This window comes from Stegodyphus dumicola, chromosome 7, assembly GCF_044657685.1.
Source record: "Stegodyphus dumicola isolate Sdum_Otavi_A_Nest chromosome 7, ASM4465768v1".
Taxonomy (NCBI): Eukaryota; Metazoa; Arthropoda; class Arachnida; order Araneae; family Eresidae; genus Stegodyphus; species Stegodyphus dumicola.
In genome coordinates this window covers 30,024,008-30,043,659 of record NC_140774.1, presented here as the reverse complement: position 1 = coordinate 30,043,659, position 19,652 = coordinate 30,024,008, and the positions used below count along the sequence as shown (strand labels likewise).

General features: G+C 32.3%; 1 protein-coding gene across 1 annotated transcript in view; it reads left to right on the top strand.

The window, feature by feature from the left end:
* Nucleotides 1–19,652, top strand: part of LOC118200864 (carboxypeptidase B-like) — a 63,014-nt gene that overhangs the window by 24,069 nt on the left and 19,293 nt on the right. Inside the window, exons 4-6 of the mRNA XM_085820039.1 lie at nt 15,663–15,753; nt 16,052–16,153; nt 18,926–19,036. Of these exons, the coding sequence (XP_085676165.1) occupies nt 15,663–15,753; nt 16,052–16,153; nt 18,926–19,036 (304 nt within the window). The remainder of the gene's footprint in view (nt 1–15,662; nt 15,754–16,051; nt 16,154–18,925; nt 19,037–19,652) is intronic.

Here is a 19,652-nt window from a genome sequence, read left to right as displayed (position 1 = left end):
TTCCCGCTTCATTCCAAAAGTTAGTGGTTACTTACTTTTACTGTCTTTTAGATTTCTCCAAATGTTACAAAAGATGCTACGTAATTCGCTGAGGAGTGCGAATGAACGAAGTATGTCACATATCTAGTCACCTTTACCCCAAATACTCCGCCTACACGAATGTATATGATCGAGTATTTTGTACTAAGAGATCCGCACTTTTTTGTTTGGAAGCAGAATTTATATCTTTCCATCAGTACCTTTCGAGAAAATTTCGTAAGTTTGCAAATTGTCTTCATTTCTTCTTTTATGTGTATTTAATTATGTAATAATTTCAGCTTCACTTTTGGTTTGTTTACAGCTGTGATTATTGAAAATGAAAACAATATAGCTACTGTTACAAATTTTGTATATATACATGTATGTGTAAATAGTTTTAGTGAAATTATAGTATAGTATTTTTTGTGTAATATAATTTTATTTTGGGAACTAATTTTGGAAGCACTTCCGCAGAGAACCCGGTAAATGTAAACATCGCCAACTTTGGCGATAATAGTTCAAACCTGGTAACCTAGCTAATTCATCCTATTCGCTTGTGCGAAGGTTGTCGTTGTTCGCATTTGGAGATTTATATTATTCTTCTCTTATTTATTGTTATTTTTTCTGAATTTTTTAACAACGAATAGATAGAAATATTTTCGCATAATTAAAGAAGTCTTCGTCGAAAGATGCCGCTTCTCGGCTCGTCAGTTCGGGGTCAAAGGAAGAAAATATGGCGGGAGGGGTGAATGCTAATTTGTAACATGCTGTTCACGTTATGTTCTTAATTAACAGTTGTAAGCACGCAGAACCATGAGGTTTCCAAATCCTAAAATAATTTTAAAATGTATAAAGTTTTAGTTTTTAGTCCAAAGGGATTTGAATCCCGAAGGACTATTAGTTTCGTTTTGGCATTTTGCGTCGGACTCATAAATGTCGGTTCACTTTTCAAACTGTTGCCACAAAATGTTAGAGTTCTGCATTATATTTGAAGAAATTAAATAATGAAAAGTCTGCATAAATGTATGTATATTTCTCGTATTGTGATAAAACAACGGTACATAGAGTCATCGAATTTTGAATAACGTAATCCTCCAACGAATATGAGCATGTGGAAGACCAAATTTGAAATTTGAAATTTGTTTTATGATCGATTTCCTATTTTTTAAAACTTTGACGAATTTTTGATTAACAAACTCAAGGATTTCAAAGCGAGCAATGGCAACGTTGTGCAGAAAAAACATTTTTATCTCCAGCGCGTGAGTCTCTGTATCGGAAATTCTAAAGATATGCTCGTTTTAAAACTATTTTGCGATATTGCTGTTTCACTGGATCTTATGGTTTAAGTGCGAGGAACATGATATTTAATAAAGAAAGGTAACACACAAAATGTTAAAAAACGCCCCTTTGGACGTAATTTAAAATCTGAAACATTTCAGATTTTGTTTTTTATTAACTTAACAATGCTACTGAAGATAATTTCATTACTGTTGAAGGTTATTTGTATTGTGAAATATATCATGAAAAAGGACAGGTATTTGTTGCAACGTAAAATGCTTTAAGCTATATGCAAGTAACTTGAAAAAAAAAAAAAAAAAAAAAATACTGAAAACTATGTAAAATGGATGTATTAAAGGTCATGCAATCATTAATTTATTACATGGGCATGGCTCTTACCGAAATACATCAATCAACAGGCCAAGTACTTAATAATGAAAAATGACAATTGTAAAAGAAATATTGGGTTTTCATCCGCAGAGAACCCGTTGGCGCCGTAGCATTCTTACTCGCCAAGCGATGAGCCGAGCCGTAAACGTGATTTTTAGTGCATGTAAATTCAAGTTAGCAAATAAAACAATATATTCAGCATATGGTAGTAAAAATTCACAGATAATATGCATGTAGATGTAAAACTAAAGGGTTAAACGTGATATACGAAAATAAATTTGTATTAAATTCAAGTTAGCACAGAAAAGAATATATTATTAAGCATAAGACAATATATAAGCATTTATAACGGAAATAAAAATTCATTTAAAAAATATAAATTAGTATTAATATACTGAAATTAACCGGTTAAACGTGATATACGAAAAAAATTTGTCTTAAATTCCAGTTAACACAGAAAACAATATATTCCTTACACCAGCAGTTGTTTGCTAATTTTGATGACCATGGCGATGCATCAAACTATTCTGTCATCTTAGATAATCAATATTTTTTATTTCAATTTAATCATCTATTTATGCCACACCTGCCATCCTCTGAAAGGTTATTGTTAGAAAAGCATTAACAATATATTATCTTGTTAAAATTTTACGCCATAAAAATTGCTTTATTCTCATAATTTTAGATGACAATAACCAATAATAAAAATAAAAGCATTACTTAATTATTTAAAATGCACATGCACATTTTTGCGGTCTACGAAAACAAATTATTTTAGACTCATGGTTCTTAGAGCTGTTAATAATTAAGAACACAAGTGAACAGCCGTGTTACAAATTAGCATTCACCCCTCCTTTCATCCCGAACCGAGAACCGGCATCTATCTACGAAAATATTTCTATCTATTCGTTGTTAAAAAATTCAGAAAAAATAATAATAAATAAGAGGAGAAGAATAATAAAAATATGCAAATGCGAACAATTTACATTTACCGGGTTCTCTGCGGAAGTGCTTCCGAAATATTAGTATTCTATATGAATTAGAGAAAATACATATAAGTATAACGTAAACGTAAGTATAAGAATACTAATTTTTATTTTTTAAATGAATTTCTATTTCCCGTTATGCTTAATACACTGTTTTCTGTGCTAACTTGAATTTAATACAAATTTATTTTCGTATATCACGTTTAACCTGTTAGTTTTACATCTACACACTTATTATCTGTGAATTTTTACTACCATTGTCTGCTAACTTGAATTTACATACACTAAAAACCACGTTTACGGCTCGGCTCATCGGAGCTTGCGAGTAAAAATGCAACGTCGCCAACGGGTTCTTTCCCGAAGCGCCAACGGGTTCTCTGCGGATGAAAACCCCTAATTTTTGCCGCCAAATTTGGAGCTAAGTCGCCAAACTCTGCGAAATTTCAGTCTGGTTTTCCTGTATACCTGTAACTGGTGCTGTAATTGGTACCTATATATAACTATAAAACGTATTCGGCCTTTATCAGTAACTGTAACCTTATATGTTTTTCGCAGTTTCGAGAAATGGAAGGTACTAGAGATTTTTCGGCGCCGGAGCAAACTAATGAGATCGGAAAGATTATCAGCTCTTACTAAACAAAATATGTGTAAATCTCTAATAAATCAGACTGGATCGCAGTTAAAGTAATAAACAGAGGAGCGTTCTTCCACACAACATTTATTCACGCACACCAAAGACGAACTGATACATATACATAATTGACATCACAGTTTCTTTTTACAAACAAACACTACCGCCATCTATTGGCGATCTGTGGATACACAATCCTAAACTTAACACTCCCCCCCCCATGCATCCGCAACGGATGCATCAATTTTACTGAACTTCAAGATTATAAAGTCTTTCAATTGGTCTTCTAACAACACCCTTATCCAACTGAATCTCACAAGATCATCTCTTCCATGAAATAATTCCTTAATCCTACCTATCTTCCAGTTACAGAGTTTCACATTATTTTCTCGTACAAGTACATCATCATTAATTTTAAACACGGGAGAATTCTTTGGAGTTTTTGAAAACATGACTGATCTTAATTCTAACAAATATTCTTTATAAAACCTTTTCCAAAAATGCTCTAATATTAATTGCCTATGCTTCCATCTTTTAATCAACTGTGATCTTGTAGATTCTAGTTTAGATTCAGGTGAAGGTAAAACAGTCAATCTAGATCCAGTTATAAAGTGAGATGGTGAAAGAGGATCAGGTTCATTTGGTTCATTGTATACATACGTTATAGGTCTAGAATTAATAACAGCTTCAACTTCAACTAAAACAGTATACAGTTCTTCATAATATAAAGAAGCTTTACCTAAGATACGTTTTAAACAAGTTTTTACAGATCTTACCAAACGTTCCCAGAATCCGCCCCACCAAGGAGCACCTTCTACAATAAATTTCCATTCAAACCCATTTTTACCAAGGAAATTTAGAACCTTTCCATCTTTACATAATTTATACAAATATTTTAATTCACGATCAGCAGTTTTAAAGGTTTTAGCATTATCAGAATATATAACTCTACAAATACCCCTACGTGCAAAAAATCTACGTAAGGCTTGAATGAAACACTCTGCACTTAAATTTGATAACAATTCTAAATGGACTCCTCGAGTCACTGCACAGGTAAACAATGAAATATACACTTTTGTACCATCCTTTAAATACAAAGGGCCAGCGAAATCTATGCCACTTACCTCAAATGGTTGAGCTTTCTCCACTCGGTCAGCTGGAAGAGAAGCCGATATCTCGTGTCCAGCTTTAGCATTATATTTTTTACAAAATCTACAATCATGTAACACAGATTTTACAAAACGTCTAGCTTTTAAAATCCAAAATTTCCCTCTTACTTGCACTAAAGTTTCATTTACACCACTATGAAGTACCTTTTCATGACAATTCAAAACAATTAAACTAGAAAAATAATTATTTGGTAATATTATAGGCTGAATTTCATCGACATCTAATGATAATTTCACTAATCTACTTCCAACTCTTAAACAACCCTTTTCATCCATTACTGGATTTAACCCAAACAATTTGGAATTATGAGATAATGGTTTTTTACATTTAACATCATTCAACTCTTCAAAAAAATACTCACCTTGTGATAAGATAATCCAATAACACATAGCATTACATATTTCATTTTTGGTCACAGGACCAATCACTCTATTTTGTGACTTTAAATTATTAATGAATCTAAATACATATGACGTGACTCTTAAAAGTTTACCTAAGTCACTAAAGTTTTCTATTTTTAACACAGGTTGTAAAGGTTGAACACTGCTAGTAACTTGAGTCACAACTCTTTCTTCAACACTATCTACTATGTTACAATGCTCGTTCACTTTAGGCCAATTTATTTCATCTTGATGAAGCCATGGAGGTCCATGCCACCACACTTGATCTACTACAAGATCACTCACTTTAACACCGCGTGTAATTTTATCGGCTGGATTATCTGAGCCAGGACAATGATGCCACATGCTCGGGGATGTTTTGTCTTGAATTTCAGACACTCGATTTTGTACGAATGTTTACCATCGCCGTGGTGAGTTCTTTATCCAATGAAGCACAATAAGAGAATCTGTCCATAAATGAATCTTAGCTTGAGTAAAATGCACACGGACTGTAGTTACAAGTCTTGCACCTAACACTGCTGCCATGAGCTCGAGTCTTGGTAAAGATAATTTTTTCAGGGGAGCCACTCTGCTCTTGGCTATCACTAAACTTGTTCCACAATATTTTAAGCTACGGAATTTCACGTACACTGCTGCTCCGTAAGCACTTTGAGATGAATCACAAAAACAATGTAGTTCCAGTGTTTCAGGCGTTTCATCAACATCACGAAAATACCACCGAGGTATCTGGATATTAGGTAGATCACATAGTTGCCTATACCATTTGTTCCACTTGTCTTGCAATTCTGGTGGGATAATTTCATCCCAGTCAACACCTTTCAGCCATAAATCCTGAAACAGAACTTTTGCTTGAATAACATATGGAGCAAGAAACCCAACAGGATCGAAGATTTTTGAAGCAGCTTTTAAAACACAGCGTTTTGTTTGATCATTTGACTGGATGAAATCAATAACGTCTTTAGCATTAAAACAGAAGATATCCTTAATTGTATCCCATTGAAGTCCAAGAATCTTTGAGGGGGAATCACAGTCAGGCAATTTAAAACTAACGAAGTTGTCACTTGATTTATACTGGTTTTTTACAGTATCCGAATTAGAATTCCATTTGGTCAAAGTCATTGATGCCTTTTTCATTATATCATTGGCTTCGTGATATATCTGTATAGCTTCCTCCTCCGTATCTGATCCACAAATAAAATCGTCAACATACATGAAGTTTTCTAACATTCCTACAGTTCTGGGATGAATGTCTTCAAATTTCTTTATATGATGCATAATGCAAGCGCTCAGCAAAAATGGACTTGATTTTGCTCCAAAAATTACACGACACATCCGATAAACTTGAATTCTCGGATTGCTCAAACTTGAATTCTCATCAATCCACAAAAATCGCATTGAATCCCGATCTTCAGGTGCAACAGAAATTTGTAAAAACGCTTTCTCAATATCTGACGTAAATGCAATTCGATGAAGTCGAAAATTTATTAAAACTTTCAAAAGTTCAGGAAGAAGATTTGGTCCTTGTAGTAAATTATCATTTAGAGATTCATGATTTTTTTCCTTTGAAGAAGCATCATAAACAATGCGAAGTTTCGTAGAATTATGATCTTCACGGATGACAGCACGGTGAGGTATGTAGTAAGTTCGTCTCCCAGATGGAGTACCAAGATCGACCTTTTCTATGATTTCTTCCTTAAGCTGATAGTCAATCACTTCTTTATAATGCGCATAAAAGTTCAAGTTTGATTTAAATTGTTCGATCAGATTTAAAAATCGTCTTTCAGCATTCTTAAAATTGTCTCTTAAAGTCACATTCTGATCTTTCCATGGAAGTCTAACTTCGTATCTATTACCCTTTTGCGTAATCGAGTTGTTAAATATTTGCATGGCCATTTCATTTTGTTCTTCGTCAGAAATATTTTTAATTCCTATAGATTCAATATCCCAAAACGATTCGACGCTTTTTAGAAGTTTCTCTTCTACACTTACGTTTAAACACGCATCATGGATTTCAAAGTCTGATGAAGGAAATTTGCCTTGTATACACCACCTAAACAAGGTTTTCATCGCTACGGCATTTCTGTTTATCCTTTTTATTTCTTCGCTTGCTATTTTCCACATAATGTCCGCGCCGATTAAAACGGAAATATGACTCATTCCACCGGCGCCACCACAGTCTGTCAAAGTGATGCCGAATGCTTGGAGGTTGGATTTGATTTCTACATCTGGTACTCGTATATCGGCATTTGTTATGACTGGTACTTCAGTGACTTCGAGATTTATGGATTTTTCAGGGTCATTAATATTCCGGAGCGTAAGTTCAACTTTCTTTCGCCGCCAATGTTTCCCGTTCTTTTCACCGAAGGTATGCAGATTTAAAACAGTTTCTCCTTTCACTGGTAACTGTAATTTTCTTGATAAATCTTCGCGAATTGCAGAGATTTGGCTACCGTCGTCAAGAAGACATCTCACAATACAGTTCTTATTTCTGCCCTCAGCCACAGCATACACCGTTTGAAGCATAATATTAGATCCAGTTTTGGCAGAAGAATTTTGAACAATTTCCGCGGATGTTTCGGTTTCCTTATTTTTTGCACTGGAGATAGCTGATGCGGGATTCACACACACACTTTCATGATGTTTACCGCGGCACTTTTTGCAGGAAAACTGTTTGTTCTTACAGTTGATAGCTAAATGTTTACATCCAAAACACATAAAACATTTTCCTGTACGTTTCAAAATGTTGCGTTTCTCATCAGCGTTCACCTCAGTACATTTATATTTCGTATGATCTTTTTTGTCACAAAATATACATTTGTATCCAATTGTTGATAAAGCTGAAGCAGTCGGAACTTTCGGTTTATAATTCGGATAAACTTTCGTGCGTTGTTCATTTTGACGAAAGTATGGTTTCTGATTCGTTTTCTCAGAGTTCATTAAACTTGCAGCTTCTCGACAGTTAACTTCCTTTTTTAAGAATTCTATAAGTTCCTTTATATCAAATCCTGCTTCCATATTTCGACTTCGATTAAATTACAAATTTAATTCCTCTGGAAATTTCTGCAAAATGATAGGACAGAGAATATTTCCATAACTTCCAGAAGTAACGTTTAACGATTCTAAACTTCGAATGTTGACTTCGCATTCATCGTACAGCTTACGCAGTGCTTTAACATTTGAAATGTTTCCCACTGGTTCAAGGGATAATAATTTATTCATATGCGAAGTGATAACAACATCTTGTCTTCCAAAACGTTCTTTCAATATTTCTACTGCGGAATCATAATTCAGGTCACTTAAAGCGAAACCGGAAATGGCAGCTAAAGCATTACCTCCAAGTAAGGATTTTAGGTACGCAAATTTTTCAGTTTTTCTCAATCCACTATGATTATGAATTGTATTTTCGAACTGGTTCCAGAAGTCTAACCATTTACACGAATCTCCGTAATAAGTTCCGATTTGCAGACGTGGTAACTTCACTGGTTTTGTTTCAACTGGAAGTGCAACATTAGCCGTTTCGTTCTGATGAACTGTTCTAGAAGATTCCGAATTCTTCTTCAAAAATCGTTGCATTCTTCCTCTCCATATAACAGTTTTATCTTGGTATTCTTGACTTAAGGTAACTTCATTTTCAATCTCCTCCGAAGTTACTTTCGTTTCTATTTCTGAATCTAAACTTTTCAGTTCATTGATTTTCTCAATTAACTGTTCATATAAATCCTCGATTATCTCAATTTTCTCATTTAGCGGAATATTATTTGCTAAATTCGATTCGACTTTGCTTATCAGTTTCGTAGTTAATTGTCTTACAACCGATCGTTTCTTTTTCAAATTTTCAAGAACGCCCTCCATTTTCGAAATATTCAGTCTGTCGATTTTCTGGTTCGTAATAATCCCGGTTTGCAGGCACCATAAACAAAATATGTGTAAATCTCTAATAAATCAGACTGGATCGCAGTTAAAGTAATAAACAGAGGAGCGTTCTTCCACACAACATTTATTCACGCACACCAAAGACGAACTGATACCAAGGTTCTTTAATATACTAAGGTTAGGCCAGGAACGGAAAAAGCGTGCCATTGGTTGCTGGTAGTGACGTCACCCGGGAGACAAGACGCATCGGCCGACGCGTCTGCTACATGATTTTGGTAATGGAAAAAATGTAAACTAAAGCAAAATGATCATTTTATATGTGGTAGATATACCGGAAATACCGGGTATATACTTTCCGATTAAGTATTTTGTTAAAAAAAATGTTTATTTTATGCACAGAATTCGTACGAATGCTGAAAATAATTGTAAACATTAAATTCTTTTCGTAAAGGAAAGCATTAGAAAATGAAAAACGATATTTAAGTTAATTAAGGGAAATAAATATTGTAAAGCAAGGTATTTTTCAATATTTTTCGTAGTATTGTTTGCACTAAATAAATCTTGTTGAACAGAACACATGATGGCATAACTGCTAAGACCATGGTAGAAACATAATCAAAAAGTATTATTCTATTTATTTTCATTGCTCATGCACTTTCCATGAGAAATATATGATCGTGATTTTCAGTTCAAATTACATATCTCAAGCAAAAATATATATAAAAAGATTTGACTTAACAAATTCATATTTAAATACCATAAAATTCTACAAATTTCTTAATATCCGTCATTATACTTTTAAATAGTATACTTATCACATTCTTTTTAAAGTGAAAAGTCACTTCATACTGATTCACTTCAGATTTTAGCAGAAGTGCGTATATTTTCAGTATAATCTAAAAGTACTCTTATAATCCCTTACACTCCCAAGATTTCTATATAACATTTATCCTGACGTGATTATTTGCTATAGTAAATAATCTTCGATATTGGCATCCTATTCTTCCTTTCATACATTAAAAATGGAACAATTAAAATACATTTTCTTACACATATACACACAATAATAATAATAAACTTGCCTTACATCTTAGTTTCGGCCCACCAGCGGCCGAGCGGTAAAGTCGCTGAACACTGGGTAGTTCGGTTCGAATCCCGCGAACGGGCTGGCTGCATGGGTGTTTTCGTGGTTTTCCTCATGCGTAACGTGTATACGAGCCAGTTTCCCTGAGAAAGTCCTCCACGAAGGCATCACACCTATTACGCAGATAGCCCTAGTGTGCTTTGCCATAATTAAATACACCACCACATCTTAATTTCAATTCAGTCTGTACACAAATTAAATATTTTTAATTACTAATGTATTTTTATTAGCTTGTTTCTTAAAATACTTTTGTTATACTCGAAATATGTGTTCAATATTGAATTATTTTTCTTTCTCTTATAATTAAAAACAAGTTATATGGAATCAAAATTAAAACATATGCAGCAGTTAAATAACACTGAACAGAATATCTTACTTTCTCTTTCGCTATTTGTATTCTAGCATTATACACAGATTTGTTTTCCTTCAGGTTCAAGCATGTGTAAGTTATATCAATTAAATTACATCACACATACCTGTATGCATCAGTTAAATAACACTGAAGGAAATATGTCACTCACTCATTCGATGTTTGCAGCATAGTGTGGTCGAGAAATTGTCGAGAAATTCCTCACGGTGAGGCATGTATTAGTTTACTTAGTTCGCAAAGCTTAACCCAGATGCTGCTTCAATACATAGAGTTACGTTTGGGATGTAAAGAAAGTAACCAAAACATGTGAATGAAGTTGGATACGCAAATTTATTAACTAATCATTTAGGTACTCAGTATTGGTAAACATGACACTGAGTTTAAATATCTCACTACGATGTAAGTCTCATACACAAAATGAAGATTATGATAAAAAATGATTTAAAATGAGAAATTTTTCAATTTAAATGTAAAATAGCAGTAAAATGAAAAATAAATGTAAAATTACATCACAGTTTATGAAAACTGCATAAATTCATTAAAAAAATAGTTATTTTATCTGATTGTAAAAAGTGTTTTCCGCCAAAAAAAGTATTAACGTGTATAATTCTGACACAACGCTATAGCACAATTTGCCACTTCCGCTTAGGTATAATAGCAAATTAACAACACAAATCAAATCAAACTGTTGATGCAACGAAAGTAAACAAACGCCAAGAACTAACTCTGTCACCCACATGACGTCATGCGTATGTGGCATAACTTTCTCCCTGCACTGCGCATCGCTCTTGGGCCCCCCCTGAACTGATACATATACATAATTGACATCACAGTTTCTTTTTATAAACAAACACTACCGCCATCTATTGGCGATCTGTGGATACACAATCCTAAACTTAACACTTACCTTATAGTTCAGAATTATATCTCCGTGTGAACCTTGCTCTTTACATGCATTTTGCCTTGCACTGTGTTTAAAGCTCTTAGTAGTTTAAAGAGGTAACTGCTGACTGTATTGAGAAGAATTGTACAAGTACTCTTGTGGAAAGTTGCAGAGCTGTAAAATGTTTCTTTTGAGAAAATAAATTCTTTCCCGCTATCATCGGTTTTGTGTGCATTCAAATCTATTACGAACCGTACTCACGCAACACAACTAGCATTATATATTAATGAGCTAGCATTATTTAGCTTAATTTCATTTGTTTGCGGTTATACCTTATACATCACGAGCAAAGAAATATATATTATTATATATATTAGATTTATATATAGCACTATTCTAATATAGGTATTTTGACACAAAATCCAACGTTTTCTGAAATAACATACCAAGGTTTTTATGTATTTTGATTCTACGACTCAAATTATGCCTAGATATTAAATTTTGTAAAATTTGGTGCGAAATTTACGGAGAAATTAAACAATTTATGTTGGCACTTTTTTTCATTTTGCGCCAAAAATAGTTTACTTGGTGAACTTCTAAATATGTGGCAACCTATTTTCATTTCCATTTTTACATCGTGCGTATGCGGAAATAAAGTCACAATCGTTCCTTCTTTGAAATAATGTTCTTTATATTATATTTTTACTTATAATTTCTATTATTTTAAGTAATTTTTTCGTTTTCGAATTTCATTTTAATTGTTTAAGTCGCACATTTTCTTTCGAAAGACTGTTTTAAAAATTTCTATTTACTCATTCGAACTGCTTAGTGTAAATAAAGGTGCATCGTTTATTTATTTATTTTTTTTTTTCAAATAGTTTTCTTTATACTATCGTTTATTTTTTTCAAATAGTTTTCTTTATACTATCGTTTATTTTTTTCAAATAGTTTTCTTTATACTATCGTTTATTTTTTTCAAATAGTTTTCTTTATACTATATTTTTAGTCATAGTTATCATTGTAGGTAATTTTTAAATTTTTAGACTATTATTTTAATTGTTTGTGTTGCATTGTCTCTTCGGATAATTGTTTTAAAATTTTCTATTCATTCATTCGAACTGAGCATTTTAAATATATTTATTAAAATGAATTTTCTAGAATTTGATTTTATTTATTTGAACTGCGTTTCTTTCGGAAGAATACTTTGTGACCCAGACTGCGATGCATTTAAAATCTGCATATATTAAAAGAAAAAATACAGCAAAGCACAGTTAGCACGCCTTTCAATGTTCTGTTTAGAAAAGATATATAAATAAGAGATATGTACAACCGACATTTTAACTTAGGATGACTTGAATACATTGCTTTAAAAAGTTTTATCATTGTGCCCATTGCTTTACACAATTTTATCATCCTACATTTAGTTTCTTAAATTTATAAATTATTCATATTTTAGTGAAATATTTTATTTTTGAAATCGCAAGAATCAAATATCATAAGATTAAAAAAGTTTTAAATTTAGAAAAATGTTAAATTTTATGTAAAAGTTTATTTTTTCTTCTTTATGGCTTGCTCTTTTTCTTCAGGCATTCTAAAAGTATATTAAAAAGCATCCAACTTTTCGAAACATCTTGGTATTTCTGACATTCATTTTAAATAAAGTTATCGCCACTGCCGGGCGGTAAATTCGCTGAACACTGGTAATTCGCTCCTGGGTTCGAATTCCGGCAAACGGACTGGTTGCATGGGCGTTTTCGTGGTTTTTCTCATGCGTAACGTGTATGCCAGCTGGTTTCCCTTAGAAATTTCTTCACGAAGGCATCCTTCCTTTTAGACAGATAACCCTGCTTTGCCGTAATGTAATAATCCATAAGTATTTGGTCAAAGCCTTTTTATCAGTCTTTAGTGGCTAAGCATTTTGAAGGCATGAGATGAAAGAAAAGACTGGTTTTATCAAGAGGGAAAACATCTTTAAATGATATCCATATACGTTTTAGAGACATTAGGATTTTTTGGAAGCAGGAGACTTGAAAAATGAGCAATGTCCTCGCCGGGAATCGAACCACGGACCACTCGAATACGCACCGAGCTTGCAGACCACTACACCACGAAAGCACGCTAAGAAGGGAGTAATACCTTATAATATCACTGGATAAATTCCTGAATCTTCAAATAATTTGACTAAGAAATCACGGGATCTTCCGTTTATAAGACGATATTATGTTCTATGACGTAAATTAATTTTATGCAGCCATATAATTGAAAACCAGTCGCTCTTCAATTTAATCTGCAATGATATGGCTTTTGTCTTTCCGTTAGTACTAACTCAATTGCTAATATTTGCCTGGTGTGCACGTCCAAGTGTTTTCTCGTTGAACACCCAACTTCCTTGAAGTAGATTCTCCTTTCAATTTTTGCTTTCCCCCCCTTAATTTCCTTCTTTTCTGCATTTGTTTTCAAATGTTCTATGACGTAATTTAATTTTATGCAGCCATATAATTGAAAACCAGTCGCTCTTCAATTTAATCTGCAATGATATGGCTTTTGTCTTTCCGTTAGTACTAACTCAATTGCTAATATTTGTCTGGTGTGCACGTCCAAGTGTTTTCTCGTTGAACACCCAACTTCCTTGAAGTAGATTCCCCTTTCAATTTTTGCTTTTCCCCCTTAATTTCCTTCTTTTCTGCATTTGTTTTTAGTGCTGTCACAAAATTAAGATTTTTTTTATTGTTACACTTCCATAAATTTTGCATTCATGTCAATCTTTTTAAAATATCCGTTGCATCAAATGCGTTTCAGCTGAAGATAGCTTTTCATTTTCAAGACATTTTAACTATAAATAAAGTTTAAAGCAAAGTCCAAAAGATAAATATTTTAATTAAAACATTTTTGTGAAATGAGAAAAAAATAAACCATTCCAGCAGCGCTTATCCTGTACCATTGTGTGGCCTGATTCTTATATCGGGTGTAAACAATCTAAATCATATTATTTAGATTTTTAAGCTTAATAATTTCTATATTAAAGAACACGTTTTTTTTTTTTTTTTTTTTTTTTTTTTTTTTTTTTTTTTTTAAGCTGGAACATGACCCGAACTGTCAACGTCCTGTTTGCTTAAAAACTTTTGTGAAAATAAATATCAAACGAACGTTCTCACTTTTAGAAAATTCAATTTAAATGCAGCTAAAGTAAAGTAGCAGACGATAACACAACGAAAGTAAAAATTTACTCTTATAAATATTTAAAAAGAAAGGAAGAAATTTTAAATAAATATTAAAAATTTGAATAATATCATCTATAATTTAAAAAAGTAACTTTTCCTTATAGTATTAATAAATATTTATTACGCATCATTGAGGGAAAAAATATCACATAATTAATTCTCCATAAAAATTTATTTGAAATTTAAGGTTAAAAATAGCTGTGGCAATTCAACTTAACAAAATTCATAAACCACATTTGGCGTTATTATCGCTAAAAAAATATGCCAAATTTCAAAACGCGAAATTATGTAAGTTCGTGTGTATCATAGAAAATTTTGAATTAAAATAACTCTAATTTTTTTCAGGTATACTTAGAAATACACCTACTTTAAGATGATGGTAAAAATTTTATAGGTTATAATTCAAATTTTTTTTTCGAAAAATTTATAAAAATTATTTAAAAATACAAATTTTAAAAATAAATCATAAAAAAATGGGTGAATTTTATTTGGAATGAACTTAAATTTCGAAATGCGAAAGGAAGAATCAAAAACTTTTCATAAAAAAGAGATATTAATAAATATATACCAAATTTAATTAACATTGAGGAACTAAAATTTTGAGACCTAATTTTTTAAAAACAAATTAAAAAACGATTTTTACAAAACTTGGCAGTCTGGCATAATTTGAGTTGTAGAATCGAAATATGGAAAAAAAATTGGAATGTTATTTCAGAAAAAAGTCCGATTTTGTGTCAAAATACCTGTTAGAATAGTGCTATATATAAATATAATATATATCCTAAGTCGAGCTTTCGAGATGTGAAGAACGCAATTTGAATTTTATCAGTCGGTCTAGTAGAACGGGAGATATAGAAGTGTCTCTGTTTTTTTTTTTTTTTTTTTTTTTTTTTTTCCCTTGCGCAAATGTACAGACTATTGCTAAAGATATCAATAATGGGTGCGAGTTGTCAAAATCAGTAATTTTGTTTTTCATCCTTAAAATGTATTTTCGTATTGAACTTTTATTTTACTCAGAAAAGCTTTGTTTCTAAGTTCTTACATGATCATCCATTCGGTATGAATATTCTAACGTAACTTATTAGTGTTTTTAAGGCATCTTATACAATCACGATATTTCTAAGGTATTTCTATACATAACCAACGATTTTCGTTTACTCGTTCACTCATTTTTTATTGGTGTCAATGTGAAGACTACATGTCTTTGATGCTTAAATGATTTTTTGAAAGTTTTTAAACATTAATCTGTAGAGTTAGTAATATTTAATTATATTTTATTTTCTCCCTTTTATTTCAGCTACGTAAGAGAAGAGAAAATGGAAATATTTTTTCGCCAAACTGATCGACAGGGCAATGCGTTTTTTTCCAGCTATCGACGCTTGAACGAAGTAAGAACAGGATAGCTTCCTTCTTCCTACTAATTTAAATATCGCGCAAGCTAGAAATTTACGTTTCTGGTAGGAAAATTAAAACGAGGCTTATAGGAAAATAAATTAACATAAAATAACTGGTTAGGAACTTAAATGGTTACTTTCTAACATGCCTTTTCTTGACATTTTGTTTCCACTTTTGCCAGTTATTTGGCCGTCATATGTTATACAGAGCTTCTTCCTCTCTGAAGAGCATCTGATCTTAATCGTGAACTGAAACTCAGTTTGATTTTATTTAACAATTTCTTTATTCCAGATCCACGAGTTCGTAGATAAACTTTCCGAAGATTATCCAAATATAACAGAGGTCATTTCGGTTGGAAAATCTTCTGAAGGAAGGGATCTCAAGGCTATTAAAGTAAATATTATTTTTTTAAATCTCAATCTAAATTAATTTTATTAGCTTTTGTAAGATTTCTAGAATTTAAATATAAGCGTTTGCTAGTTTCACACTTAGTTTCCAATGAACAGTTAATATTACATGCGATTTATGATAGCGTTTGAATTTTCTTTGTTTTTTAAATGCATATTTCCTAAATTAATTACAATACGAAACGTATAATTGTTTAATTCCTACAGCATAAGTTCATTTCGTTTTAAGTCAACTGAGGGTTAAACAAATTTCGTATCTTACTTATAAAGAAACACGATACTTTATAGTCTGGATCATCCGAATATGTAACAACAGTATGGTGTGATATAATAAAAAATTCCATTTTATTGCATAAAATATTCAGACAACAGAACTAGAATTTATGAAATGTACTGAAAAGTCAACAAAGTATAATAATAATTCTTTTCATATTTCAATGGAAAGTATAACTGAAAATTTTCATAAAAGAACTTAAAACTTCCGACGTATTCCTTTCGACTAAACATTTGCGTTTGTATTTCTAAAACAAGTGCCTGAACTTATTGACATGGATAAAAGCTCTTTGAATTGTGCATATATATTGGATTGTTTTAATGAAATGGTAAATTCATGGATCTATGGACAACAAACAGAAAAAAGGAAGCAGTAAACCTATTTAATATTAACAGAAAAGCAGCTCACAACAGTGGATAGTTTATCTACACTTGTTTGAAATATTAAACGTTTTCAAGGAAGTTTTAACTTCTTGATAGGGTTGCAAGTCACTGATAAGGCATTTTGCCACTAAAACAGGACTCCAAGATGTACTGAGGAAAATGGAAATCAGTTGCTGAAACAGTCAGGAAATTAGGCCCAGTTTTGTATCTCAACAGTTCCATGAAGTTCTTTCTATATAAGGTTAAACCTGATTTGGGATATATGCAACCTGATCTGGCATTATATGATATATATACTATATATACAGGTTCTAAATTACTTTTACAAATTAAGAGAGGTGATAGTACTCATCCAGATGAGCAAAATTACCGTAGAACATAGGGTCGCATTCCATTCTGAAAGGGAAAAAAGAATATTAGAATTCCAATTTGAACTTACCAGGTTCGGAGAGCGAATGAACGAGACCAAATGTTGCACAATCAGTTTAGTGGCAAACTCGCAGAGAGTGTACAAAACGCGTAAAACCGAAAACTTGGCGTTCGAGTGTTAATTACAGCTGAAACTTTGATGACTAACATTCAAATGCACACCTTTGGTTGGTAAGGTCTCAACCTCGCAAACGATTGCAACAAGTTAATTATGTAATCAAGAGCTGAATATTATCAACTGACTCCAACGTCCGCTGCATGCCGAGATTGGCATGAAAAGCTCATGCTACGTTCCGGCTGTCAGATTTTCGTGTCCCATAGAAGGGCGCTTCAAGTAGAATGAGCGCAGCAGAGTGAGTACAGGAAGACAGGATAGAAAATGGCTAAGAGAAAACCAGCTGCTATCTTGAAACTTGATATCAAGGTAGTTTTTCCCCTAATAGATAACTTCCCCCTAATAATTTAGATAATTATTTGCGATCATTTGCCATCAAAGTCTCAGCTCTAATTAACACTCGAACGCCAAGTTTTCTGTTTTATCCGTTTTGTTCACTCTCAATGAGTTTGTCACTAAACTAATTGTGTAACATTTGGCCTCGTTCATTCGCTCTCCCAACACTGTTGTAAGCTCAGATTGGAATTCTAGTATTCTTCTTTTCTGCCTCTCAAAGTGGAATGAAACCATATGTTCTATGGTAATTATTGCTCATCTGGATGAGTACTATCACCCCTCTTCATTTGTAAAAGTAATTTAGAATCACCCTGTATATTAATATGACTGAGGGCTTTGATACAAAATTTTCTATCACTGGTCATAAAACCCTGACAGAAGCGATTTTTTATGATTTACTTAGGAGGCATTAATGACTGATAATACAAGAAAGGGTCAAACATATCGTGACTATTATCTTTGAATGTGCAGAATATGCTATGATGATTCTTTACCTTAACCTCCTCCAGCAAAACGCCTGCAGGTGTCGTATAAGATATGTGTTTCAGCAACAGTTACAATACGTTAAAACGTTTTCGCTTATTTTTTTTCTGGCGAAAAAAACATTCCGAACCACTTGCATTATTTCTATTGACGAGCATGTGCAAACCTGACGTACCAACCTTTCTAAAGTTACTTCCTTATGGCTAAATAGCTGTACATGCTGTACGGTTTAGAACAGATCCGATTCAATGAAGTTCTTTCATTCAACAGGATCAATAAAAAGAGACAGTTTTATTTTGTAGATTAGTATCTCCAGTTGAAAACCAGTAACTCGTAATTCTTTTATTTAATTCAAAGTTATGAAGAATATTTATAGTCAACTACTTAGCTGAAGACAGCAGTTGCCAAGGAATCCTCGTCGATGCTCGCGTCCCGGATCATCCAAAATTTAAATAAATATTGCTTATGTTTGTTTCCTTAGTGAAATAGAATTAATGTGTCATTTATCATTCATTTCAACAAGCGTATGACAATTTTCTGTTCTTACACCGCAAAAATACGAAGTTCCTTTTATAAATTCTTGCCAATTTCCTATTTCAAAGATGCAAGTGTTCATATCATAATCGATCTTAAACTGGAAAATTTTAAAAGGTGACAAAGAGAGAGAAAATTTTAAATGTCAGGAATGAGAGTATAAAGAATGAGATTTTTACTTAACAGATATTTTTTTCGTTTCAGATTGGAAGCAAAACATCCACTAAATCCTCTAAATCTGCCATTTGGATTGATGGAGGTATCCATGCGCGGGAATGGATCAGCCCAGCTACAGTAACCTACATTGCTTACAGAGTATGAACATTTTTAATTTGCTGTTTTTATAGAATTTAAAATTTAGATTTCGTAGACGAGGCAAGTGTGAAGTAGTATAAACTGCACGTTTAAGAAACGCGAACAGATTGTATAGTTTATAAAAAAACATGGTACTTTACAGTCTGGATTATCCGAATAGAGGGAAATCAGGAGGTATTCAAATAACAGACTTGCGTATTTGAAAGAAAAAAAAAATTACCTTAATTAATTTGTTCTTGAATATTATTTATCTAAATGAAAATTATTTTCAGGAATTTAGTATTTTATTTCAACACTAAATTCAATAAAAAGTAGAAAATGCGTAATCATATATTTTCTCACATTATAAATTTCTATTCACACACTTTTTTGTTTCATTATTTATTAAACAGTTCATAGTTATTAACGTTTGTATTATATTGCAATCTCAAGTTTTTTTACGTTTAAGTGCCTTAAATAGGAATAAAGAATAGACAAAGCATTATATTTGTTTTAGTTTTGAACTTGGCATGAAACAGATTGAATAAAAGTGGAATAAAGCTATCGATTGGAATGGATGAAACAATAACACTAGACTTTGTTAAATAAACACAACACTGACGCAATACTTGGTATA